Genomic DNA, 12,549 nt, shown 5'->3' with positions numbered 1-12,549 from the left:
GCAGTGGATTTTGGTTAATTGGGCCATCAGATAAAAGGGGCAGCTGCTATTTGGGACAACTCTTAAAGAATAAGAACTAATTGAGAAACTAGCGTGGTTGTTGGACACTACAGCAAACTTAGAGTGAACAGATTTTAAATAGTGTCAGTTGCCTGTGTTTGTGTTCAGAAATCAGTGATAGTTGGTGAGAAATCAGCAGTAAAACCATTCAGAATGTTTAGCTCACTGCAGCTTCAACCATTCGAGCTTGAAGATGCCAGAAACAGCTGAGAGTGAAAGTACTTCAAGTTAGGATCAGTGAAGAATTTGAAGGTATCAATAATCATCTTGAATATTACAATGAAATCAACATTTTGGAGAATGCAGTAATGAAAAGCATTGTTTGAAGACAGTCCACTGTCAGCATTAGGTGTCTGTGCTGATTTTGTTCATTTTACAGTAATCAAAAGAACACAGCGTACTCTGGATAAATTTCTCTATCGAAAACTATTAGGAACAAATACCGTTTTATCTACTTCACTGCTAGTGTTCTAATTTGTTCTGTATTTCATTCCTAATTTGTTACTGATTTAAATGGTAGTTTTTCTTTTTTTATATACCTTTCTAATTATTTCCATGAAACTTCTGCTTAATTGGCCAGAATGTACTTATCCCAATGTGTCTCAATTAATTGGAATCCTTTCTATTTGGTTTACCTTGCATTTAAATTTACACATCGCCTGGTAGAAAAGAGTGAAAATCTTCTCTGATTTTTTTTGTCTTTGCAGAACTATGTAGACTATATTTCTAGACTGTATGAAAGGGAAATTAAGGAGTTCTTTGAGGTTGCAAAGATCAAGATGACTGGAACATCAAAAGAAGGAAAGAAGTTTGGTAGGTCAGATTTTCCATTTGGAAAGCATTGTCTCAATAAATGAAATCTTTTGTAAGTAAAAACAGGCATTGTACAAAATGAAGAGACTTGCAGGAAGGCACTGGTGCTGTTTGGTTTCATTGTTTAGTTATGCCAAGGGATGTTTGTGTTATTTCTTAATTACTCGTCATCAGTTTTTATAATATCTATTTAATTGACTGAAAAAAACATAATATATAAATGTAAGCTGAATAGTCAAGTAATGAGTACATGCTTTGAATGTAGCCAAATAGAGAAAGAGCATAACAGTAGACTTCAAGGTATATTTTGTTTTCAGTGAGTCTTTAATTAGATTTTGCGGGAAGGTCTCATTTTATATTTATTTCCTAATCAGATATCATGTGTTTTATTAGAATGAGTGATTCATCTATTTTGAGTGTAGTATAAGTTGAGCAACAAAACTTCATTCATTTTAATTAATCCTCATGTTTACTTTTAATAATTAAATATTTTGCTCTATTTGTAAAACAGCTTCATTCATTGTAATGAGAAATTAAAATTTTTCATTACAATTATATTCCACTGCACACTGTGAAAACACTTGAATTATTTTTTTCTCCAGTGTAATTCTGCCACTGTTGCAGTGATTTCTATTGGTTCATTGTCATGGTTAAATATTTTGTCTTTTCTTTGAATGTGCGTGTTAGTATATATGAGTTTGCTAATTCTTGGTTAAAACTTGTAAAGATTTATTGAGAAGAAATTATAAACAAAAATTTGCCAATTTCAGCAACCTGAAGCTAAATCAGAATGAATTTGCTGGAGAACTGCTGTCATTACAAAGTGTATGTTTATTTTTGCCAAGCAAAATGCCTTTCTGGTTTAAGAAGCTGAAGAAAATTGATATTGGAACATTTGATATTAAATAGTATTAAGAATGTTTCAGCTATTTTGATTTAAATGGGAATTCTTTCCAAGGTAATGGGATACTGGCTAGAAATAGTTGTTAGCATATGTTTAAGTCCAATTTTGCTGGGCTAGTTTGAAACTGCTCACTATAGCCTACTTGATTTTTGCAATATTGTGATTTTTGCTTATGTATACCTGCTCAAACTTGAACAATGCATCCTATTCACTAAGAACAACATTTGTTTCCCAAGCTCCTCTCATCACCTTCTTGATATTTCTAAATTGATGATCCTTCTAGTTGTCCTAACCTTGCTGAAAATTCGGTCCAAATTCACATTGTAAGAAACATGTATAATTTTTATTATCAGATGAAATCATTGCCGATTTCTGTGGTCTGCTGAAAATGCTATATTAACCCCAAGTCTGTCCTTGTAACTTATTTCTTATCCCTAGCATCAGCCTAGTGACTAACATTGTGGCGTTCCCTTTGATACCAAGTGGAAAAGGCAAACCATTGGATTTGTAATAAGGAAACATGTCTGAGGTCAAACAACAGGAAAGATTTTTGCAAATATACCTGAATAAAACATAAAGCAATCAGGTCACTCAATATTTCCGGGTGGTCAAAAGAAGCAAATAAGTACTGAGTTGTAATCCGAAGAAGATCAAGTTGCAGATGTATCTGACTTGAAATGACGTTGCTTCATAACTGCTGTGTTAACTTTGGTCCCTGTAGCATTAAAAAAAAGATGTAGAGTGCAGGGTGTTTTGCAGAAAGGAGAGCTAATGCAGGTTGTTTTTTTTTATCTTAAGGAATAAAGACAGTGTATTGTCCTTAACAGGGCCAGCAATTTGTTTAAGCTGGAAGAGTCAAAGGAAATTTAGGTGTTGCAAGGCTGTAGCAAAAGAAATAAGAACAAAAGCTGGTGGGTAGTGAAACAGAAATGAAGTATCAGGTTTAATAAGTGATTATATTTATCGGGAAATACAGTGAATATTGTTGGTCAATATTATAGCAAATCAATAAGGATGATTTTTCAAATTCACATATTTCACTTCTCAAAAACCATATTAATTTTCTTCAAAATCTCACTCTTTAGTCTTCAAGTTTAGTACCCAGCTCTCTCCTAGTGATAATTATGTAAGCAATGTGTATGTAAGTTTGCATTTATCAGGTAATATCTGCGAAAGGGAACCATAAAAAAAGTAAATTTACACAGTTTTGGGCTTTGCTGATAAGTAGAATAATATGCATGTGCATCTCTGTCTGCCTAGTATCTAACAAATGTGATTTCTTCTGTACTGTTTGTGCCAAAAGCATGTAACTTACCCTACCTTTTGTGTTTGATGCCTGCATTCTAATCCCATGTAGCCACACTTCCTCGAAAAGAGAGTGCTGTCAAACAAGATATAGAAAGTGAGTATGGCTTCCTTGTCAGTGTGCTGCCTAAGTCATTAACAACTTAACAATGTTAATTGTTTTCTGGTACTTATTGCAATGTTTACTATGGCCTTACTAATTTGTAGGTTTACATACTTATAGACAATAGGTGCAGGAGCAGGCCATTTGGCCCTTCGCTGCTATTCACTGTGATCTTGGCTGATCATCCACAATCAGTACCCCATTCCTGCCTTCTCCCCATATCCCTTGACTCCGCTATCTTTAAGAGCTCTATCTAACTCTTTCTTGAAAGCATCCAGAGAATTGGCCTCCACTGCCTTCTGAGGCAGAGCATTCCATAGATCCACAATTCTCTGAGTGAAAAAGTTTTTCCTCAACTCCATTCTAAATGGCCTACCCCTTATTCTTAAACTGTGGCCTCTGGTTCTGGACTCCCCCAACATCGGGAACATGTTTCCTGCCTCTCGCAGGTCCAATCCCTTAATAATCTTATATGTTTCATAATCTTATATGTTCCCCTCTCATCCTTCTAAATTCCAGTGTATACAAGCCCAGTCGCTCCAATCTTTCAACATATGACAGTCCCGCCATCCGGGGAATTAACCTCGTGAACTTACGCTGCACTCCCTCAATAGCAAGAATGTCCTTCCTCAAATTTGGAGACCAAAACTGAACACAATACTCTAGATGTGATCTCACCAGGGCCCTGTACAACTGCAGTAGGACCTCTTTGCTCCTATACTCAACTCCCCTTGTTATGAAGGCCAACATGCCATTAGCTTTCTTCACTGCCTGCTGTACCTGCATGCTTACTTTCAGTGACTGATGAACAAGGACACCTAGATCTCGTTGTACTTCCCCTTTTCCTAACCTGACACTATTCAGATAGTAATCTGCCTTCCTGTTCTTGCCACCAAAGTGGATAACCTCACATTTATCCACATTAAACTGCATCTGCCATGCATCTGCCCACTCACCCAACTTGTTCAAGTCACCCTGCAGTCTCCTAACATCCTCCTCACATTTCACACTGCCACCCAGCTTTGTGTCATTTGCAAATTTGCTAATGTTACTTTTAATCCCTTCATCTAAATCATTAATGTAAATTGTAAATAGCTGCGGTCCCAGCACCGAGCCTTGCAGTACCCCACTTGTCACTGCCTGCCATTCTGAAAAGGACCCGATAATCCCTACTGTTTGATTCCTGTCTGCCAACCAATTTTCTAACAATGTAAGTACCCTACCCCCATGTGCTCTAATTTTGCCCACTATGTGGGACCTTATCAAAGGCTTTCTGAAAGTCTAGGTACACTACATCTATTGGCTCTCCCTTGTCCACTTTCATAGTTACATTCTCAAAAAATTCCAGAAGATTAGTCAAACATGATTTCCCCTTCGTAAATCCATGCTGACTCGGACCGATCCTGTTACTGCTATCAAATGTGCTGCTACTTCATCTTTTATAATTGACTCCAGCATCTTCCCCATCACTGATGTCAGGCTAACTGGTCTATAATTCCCTATTTTCTCTCTCCCTCCTTTCTTAAAAAGTGGGATAACATTAGCTACTCTCCAATCCTCAGGAACTGATCCTCAATCTATAAAACATTGGAAAATGATTTTCAATACGTTCATGATTTCTAGAGCCACCTCCTTAAGTACCCTGGGATGCAGACCATCAGGCGCTGGGGACTTATCAGCCTTCAGTCCCAACAGTCTACCCAACACCATTTTCTGCCTAATGTGAATTTCCTTCAGTTCCTCCGTTGCCCTAGGTCCTCTGGCCACTATTACATCTGGGAGATTGTCTGTGCCTTCCCTAGTGAAGACAGATCCAAAGTACCTGTTCAGCTCGTCTGCCATTTCCTTGTTCCCCATAATAAATTCACCCGTTTCTGTCTTCAAGGGCCCAATTTTGGTCTTAACTAATTTTTTCCTCTTCACATACCTAAAGAAGCTTTTACTATCCTCCTTTATATTTTTGGCTAGCTTACCTTTGTACCTCATCTTTTCTCCCTGTATTGCCTTTTTAGTTATCTTCTGTTGCTCTTTAAAAGTTTTCCAATCCTCTGGCTTCTCACTCATCTTTGCTATGTTATACTTCTCTTTTATTTTTATACTGTCCTTGACTTCCCTTGTCAGCCACGGTCACCCCCCTACTCCCCTTAGAATCTTTCTTCCTCTTTGGAATTAACTGATCCTGCACCCTCCATATTATTCCCAAAAATACATGCCATTGTTGTTCCACTGTCATCCCTGCTAAGGTATCCTTCCAGCCAACTTTGGCCAGTTCCTCCCTCATAGCTCCATAGTCCCCTTTGTTCAACTGTAATACTGACACTTCCGATTTTCCCTTCTCCCTCTCAAATTGTAGATCAAAACATCATATTATGGTCACAAAAGATTATGATGTTACCAATCATGGGTTCAAAAGTGGAAAACATTCCATTGTCTGGCAGATGTTATCATTTGAGTGTAATGATGCTTATGGAGAGCTGAAACTGACTAAATCGTTCTTGTAGAAATCCTGTGTTGGCTTTTTGGCAAATGTTCCAACAATACTATGACTCTTAGAATTTTGGTTTTCCTCTTTTGACTTTTTTTAAAGAATTTCACTTGAGCTTTGCATGCATTCAACAAAATATAAGCAAGGCTGTTTTGGTTCAGTCATGGTACCCCCATTTTCCTGAGTGAATGAGCTGACACTTGTTCAAGCCCTGCTGCAGAGATCTGAATACATAATCTGTACTCAATCACAGTATTGAGGACTCCTGCAATGCTAATATGTCACCTTTAAAATGAGATGCTAAACCAAGGCTTTATTTATCCCTTTGAATGGACATAAAAGGTCCGAAGGCCTTGTTTAAAAGAAAAAAAAACAAACTAGTTCTCTAAATTATCTTTAAGCAAGCTTCACCAAAGCAAATTGTCTAGCTATTGCTATCATTTATTGATTTTTCTGAGTGTAAATGAATTGTTGCTTTTCTTTTTCATAATAGTGGCATTAACTGTGAAGTGTTTTTAAATATCGTAAATGCTACATTCAAGTTTTTTTAACTAAATATAAACGCAGTTAATGTTGCTGTTTTGCATTTAATCTAATAGTTAGTAGCCAGGCTGGAATGAAAAGAAGCATTAATGAAAATGGATTTCTAAATCAAATATTTGTCACTAATAAATACATAATTTGTAATACCATTAATTTATAATGTAACAAAATCCTAAACTGCCTTACAGTTAATGAAAGAGGGCATTAAGACCACACTGTAGAACTTAACTACTGTAAAGTCAGCTTTGTTTGCCAACAGTATATCTTAAGCAGAGGTGAACACACTGGTAAGAAAGTTGTTAACACTACTCACTATGACTTGTACCAGTGACAGATTTAAGATTTATTGTTGACTACACCTCAATCTCCATTCACACAGGTGCTTCCTATCATCTTTCCAATTCTTTCCTTATTTGAGGTTTCTCTTTTTGATTTACACTGCTCAACTTTATTTTTCTTTAGCTTTTTCAAAAATATCTGGAATTTCATGGATATGAGCCTCGTGAGTCTATTAAAGATTGTTTAAGCTTGGCTTCACCCAGTGTGATTCTGAACTATCACTGCACTGGTAGTTTTAATCTCTTCAAATGTAAAAATTATACCTCTTTTAGGAAAAAAAAAGCTAGTAATGCCTCCATGCTTCTGTAAAGAATTGAGTGTGAATGGAGTGTGAATATTTAGAGGCTTACAAATCTCCTTTAAATTCTGGGCAAAAACAAACCTGAAGACTTTAAAAAAAAAATCCCACAGGTGCTGGAAATCTTTCATAAAAATAGAAAAGGCCGGAGATGCTCAACAGGTCAGGTAGCTTCTGTGGAAAGAGTAACAAATATGTCATTTTTCCACAACAATCCTGGTCCCATTTCTCTCAGAAATATTTCCTTTGTCATATTCAGCACTCCACAACCCTCTGCAAATTAAAACCAACTTGTGACCCTCCTTCCCATTTCTTCCAAAGGTCCTTCATCTTGAGACATTAGCTGTTTTCCTCTTTCCATGGATATTGCCTGACCTGCATATCTGTTTATAATTCAGATTTACAGCATCTGCTTTTGTGCTTTATTGTCCTAAGAAAATCTTTCTTAGCTCTGTTAAATATTAAGATTAGTTTAGTACTGGGTTTGTAAATTTAAAAAAAAAACAATGCTTTTCAACATAATTAATAGAATGCCATAATGGCTGACTGAGTTTCAGTTGTCTGGGATTTTCTCAATCCTGACTTGTTTGGTGCTTTTAATTTTGGGTCTGTGACTTTATTAATATATTTTGAAACTTTACTAAAAAGTTAATGTAGTCTTAAATGTCTTGTATTTCTGAGTTTTAAAAATATGTATAAAATGTACCTGTGCTAGTGTTAAGTAGCAGATGGTGGGCAGTCATTCGTATTGAACGATCCTAGACCACTAATTGTTATATTGAGTTATCCTCAAGCCTTCAATAAAATTGAGACACCATATTTCAGGGTTTGATGTTCTGCCCATGTGACATTTGTTTAATTTTGAGACTTTAGTTAATGTTGTTATCATTAACTTAAATTTATTGGACTGCAGGTCTTCATGGAAGTTCTGGAAAACTTACAGGTTCTACTTCTAGCCTAAACAAACTGTCTGTTCAGGGATCAGGAAATCGTCGCTCTCAGTCGTCCTCACTGCTTGACATGGGAAACATGTCTGCTTCGGACATTGATGTGGCTGATAGAACCAAATTTGATAAGGTACATATATTAGTTCGGTAATGCTTTGAAAATTGAGCTTAATTTCTTTAGTGTTTGAACCTAGATGAGGTATCCATATGCTGTTATCCAAATCTATCATTAAATATTTCTGTTGGAATTTTGTGCAATGTGCATGTGGCTGGTTTTTAAAAAAAGGCTTTTTTTGTAGCCCTTTCATAATAGCAATAAGTAAGTGAGGGCTGGCTGGTGGTGTAGTGGCATCAGCACTGGACTTCAAGGCAGATGGTCCTGAGTTCAAACCCAGACAGGTCCCAACCTGGGCAGCAGCAGTATTCGACTTAGTGACTGAACAACAACAAAAGAGAGGGAAGCAAAATTCTCAGTGTATATGCGTTCCATAAGGCACTAGATTTCCAATAATTATCCAACTTCTTAAAAGCATTTAATGCAAAATCTATAATGTAGTCCATGATTTATCAAAAATATAGTGGTAGCCATAGATAGCAACTTTTAAAACCACATATATACTGGAAAAAAATAAAAGTCAGGCATCTAAAATTTTTCATGATTTTCTCTCCACAATGTTCAAATCCGATCAAATCAAGTTTAATTTTTCAAACCATACATAGATACAGCTGAACGAGACAGTGTTCCTCTGGGGCCAAGGTGCAAAATATTCAAAATAGCAAGCAAACCTTGAGTAATGTCATTCAAAATGGCCAGTAAAGTAGTATGTTCACTGTGGGGGTTGTTGAGGGGACCTAGTTGTAGCCCAAGACCATGAATGACACTGTCCGGCAATCAGTGGATCAGTGCTCCGGCAGTATGCATACACATGCAATCCAGCCTGTCATTCCACCACCCAAACACGGGAGGCAGCACCAACAGGAGAGGCCAGGCCCCAGCCAAGCACAGACGCCATGCTGTAAGCGCTATCGCGTCTCTCACCTGGTCACCAGCACCAGGCAAGCTTGAGGCCTAGTTCCAGATTTGCTCCAGAAATGTTGCCAGATTTGAGTATTGCATGGCATTTTTGGTCCATGTTTCTTGGATTTCTCAATTTTGTTCAAGATATGAATTTAGAATACTTCTATATTGGAAAGTGACAAATTAGTAATACTATTCCATCCGTGGGTATTTTGAATAAACAGATTTTTTTTAAAAACACATATGCCAATGGAGTCTATCCTGTGTATCATTTTTGCAGTGACTAGTGTTTATGAAGGGCAGTTGTGAATAAGTTTATGCTGTTTAATTAATTAGCTAATAAAATTTCTTGGAGTTTCCTGAAGTTGAGAAAGGTACTGTATAAATGCAGCTTTCCTTCTGTATCAATTTTCTTGAGAGGAACTATTTTCAACTGATTGTGACAGTGTCATTATATGCTTGTTTAGAAAGAATATACATTTACAATATATCATAAAGTTCACCAAAGATGCTTAGTGGCAAACTTTTAACCAGGTCTTTAGCATAAATTAATTGGTAATTGTGGAAAATATGAATGTGAGAAACATGAACTGGAGGAGGCCAGTTGGTCTCATAAGTTTGCTCCAGCTTTCTCAACCTTGGGGATATCCCAGGACGCTGGACTTGTACAACTGAAAAGATATACATCATCATGGTATCTAAAATCATGGATCATGGTTTCAGAATGTACTTTCATTTATCTTTCAAATCCGTGTATTTTATAGTCAGTTAAGATCCATTAAAATGTTGGCACTTCCGTAATACAGAAAATGCAATTTATCCAACATAATTTTATAAGAATAATATCTTTCAGGGATAGATATGTGATATGTTTCAACAATTCATGTGAAACAATTTTCTACTTTAATTTGTCAGTAAGAATAGTAAGTAGAGTCGGCCCTCCTTATCCACGGGGGATTGGTTCCGAGACCCCCTGTGGATACCAAAAAACGCTGATGCACAAGTCCCTTATTTAACCTGAATCAATGCGGTGGTCTTTAGGACCCAGCAGAATCCCGGACTTTATTTAACATGTTCGGTGAGGTGGACATTAGGACCCGGCGTAGCTCTGAATCTGCGGTGTTTCTGTTCATGAAAGTAATCACGATCGCAATTGAAAATAAGGTAGAAGTAATAAAGCAATCGGAAAGAGGTGAAACGCCATCGGTCATTAAAAAAGCGTTAGACTACAGTCGGTCAACAATCGGAACAATTTTAATGGAGTATGTGAAAGGCCCTGCCCCGATGAAAACTACTATTATTACTAAGCAACGCAGTAGTTTAATTATTGAAATACGTATGTTTCTTAAGTGTTTTATAAGCATAGAAAGGTGAAATGTGTACTATATACTAAGAAAAACGTTTGACTAACTGACACTAAATAATACCAGATGTACCTGTTCCGACTTCAAATCCAACTTAAAGACGCACTCAGGAATGGAGTTCATTCATAACCTGGGGACTGCCTGTACTTTTAAGTCATTTCTAGATTACTTATAATACCTAATACAATGTAAATGCTATGTAAATAGTTGTTATACTGTATTGTTTGGGGAATAATGACAAAAAAAAATGGTCTGTACATGCTCAAACAACGAGTGCTGGAGAGAATTTCCGGGTTTGCCCGATCCACGGTTGGTTGAATCCGTGCATGTGGAATCCACGGATAAGGAAGGCCGACTGTATCCTTTCCTGAAATGCAGCACAAGATATAAGTATTATCTACAAACAGTAAATTAAGTAAATACATGCAATACTTTTCATTCATCACTGAATTCCGTTCAGGTAACATGACACACAGCTGAAAAGATGTAGCATGTTTTGAATATTATATATGGAACTAAATACTGTTCCCTTTCCTGCAGATTTTTGAACAGGTCTTAAGTGAATTAGAACCTCTCTGTTTGGCTGAACAGGATTTCATCAGCAAATTCTTCAAGCTACAACAAAGTCCAGCTTTACCAGGCTCAGTAGTGGTAAGGCTACATAAGTAAATAAGTTGGTCTGCAACTGCCTAGAAATTGATTGGCATAAGCAAAATCATTTTGGAGGATCACTATTCAAATTCAATAAAGCATGAATTCCGTAATGGTCTTAAGATATTGTAGGGTTTTTGGATCTAATGATGGACTTAATAACTGTCAGGAATTTAGAAATACGAGTAGAAAGGACATTGGAGGTACAAGAGATGGGCCATTGGTTGTGAGGGAGGCTGGGGCAAGGCGGTCCATTATTAGTAATTGGTCAGGGGTCAGAATGAACACTCAGTAGTTAGAACAACGGTTGTGGTGGGAGATGCTCAGATGGCAGATCGGTAGTCACTGGGCTAGTGATGGAGGTGCTTATGGACAAAGTTTCTGAGCTGGAGTTGGGGGGGGGGGTGATGGTAGGAGGAGGATGAGACTGAGGAATGGTAATTGAGTTAAAGATCTTACTTAGGCCAGATCCGCAAGATCAGATAGTGTAATCTGAGAAGTGGCAGCTGCTGTGATCCACTCTGATGATTGGATAACTTTGTGTTTTACCATGTCCCATGCACACAGCCCCGGAGGGAAATTAGTGGGCTCCGCAACTCAAAATCAGTCTCTGACTTTCCAGTATCATTGCTTCCTTTTCTCATGAAGTTGATTCACATGATGCACAAAAATATCTGTATCAAGATGGCTCTCAATTCTGTAAAAGGAAAGTCATCTGTGCATTTTTTTATGATCTAAGTGGATTGTTATGGTTTTAATATTTGACCCAAAAATGCTTTTCTGACTGTGATTACAGTAGCTTTAATGAAAATTGCATCTTCCAGTCAGACTATGGTTGTAAAGAAATGTTGAGAACATTTTTTTTTCCACTGTGCATCATGTTTAAATGATTAATCTAGTAAAGAATTTATTTAACAGTTAGTACATTCCATTTCAGTTTAAAATGGAACTTAGTGATTTAGCCAATTATGGACTTAATGTATTTCCTTAGAATTATGTAAGTTGTTTGAAACCATTAAAATTGCATTGCTTGTCAATAAAGATAGCGCCATGCAATCTTTCCTATGAATAATAAAGCTTTACTGGAAGTTTTGCTGAGACATTGAAAGTGATGTTGCACCAGTTATAAATGCATGAAAAGAAGAATAATACATGCTAGTAACTTTGTTTATTCATATCATGAATATGAATGATGTGGCTTATAAATCCTTTTCTGTGATTTTCCTGCCCACAACATTTTCCACTCTTCACCACCACATCATTATGGCTGTAGATACTGAAAAATGCTTTGACTTGTGTCAGTGGAAGACTAGAAACAGAATGGGGGATGAAACACTTCTCCATTCAAAATGTGACAAAGCCACGGGAGTCTGTGGATAGATTCCTGGGGTCCATGAACTTGGATTGAAAAAAAAATTCACATCGCATTACAGTTGTTAAAATATCTCGAAATATTGTTTACAGCACGCTCATCACTATTTTGTTAATAAAGAAGCACATATATTACTATATCCCATGTTAAAAAATATTTTGATACCTGTATTTCTATATAATTCGTTTCTTTTGTAATCCTATATATTTTATTTTATATATTTAAATACATTATTCTGAAAAGGGGTTCAGGCTTCTCTGGACTGCCTGGCGATATTACATTTGGGCCGTAAAATAATGTGCAAAGCCATTTATAGCTATCCTCTGTTCATGTCGCAGCCTTTGCAG

At 36.8% G+C, this 12,549-nt stretch overlaps 1 protein-coding gene across 8 annotated transcripts in view; it reads left to right on the top strand.

Annotated features, from left to right (window-relative positions):
- exoc1 (exocyst complex component 1) overlaps window positions 1–12,549 on the top strand; it is an 80,267-nt gene that overhangs the window by 55,779 nt on the left and 11,939 nt on the right. For 5 of the 8 annotated variants that reach the window (XM_073064631.1, XM_073064628.1, XM_073064630.1 and 2 more), the window contains 4 exons: window positions 768–873; window positions 3,135–3,179; window positions 7,764–7,927; window positions 10,720–10,830. In XM_073064631.1, coding sequence (XP_072920732.1) covers window positions 768–873; window positions 3,135–3,179; window positions 7,764–7,927; window positions 10,720–10,830 — 426 coding nt within the window. The remainder of the gene's footprint in view (window positions 1–767; window positions 874–3,134; window positions 3,180–7,763; window positions 7,928–10,719; window positions 10,831–12,549) is intronic. The other 3 variants (XM_073064634.1, XM_073064632.1, XM_073064629.1) reach the window with 1 other exon arrangement.

Source organism: Hemitrygon akajei, chromosome 13 (genome assembly GCF_048418815.1).
Source record: "Hemitrygon akajei chromosome 13, sHemAka1.3, whole genome shotgun sequence".
Classification (NCBI taxonomy): Eukaryota; Metazoa; Chordata; class Chondrichthyes; order Myliobatiformes; family Dasyatidae; genus Hemitrygon; species Hemitrygon akajei.
This window is presented reverse-complemented; position numbering and strand designations above follow the sequence as displayed.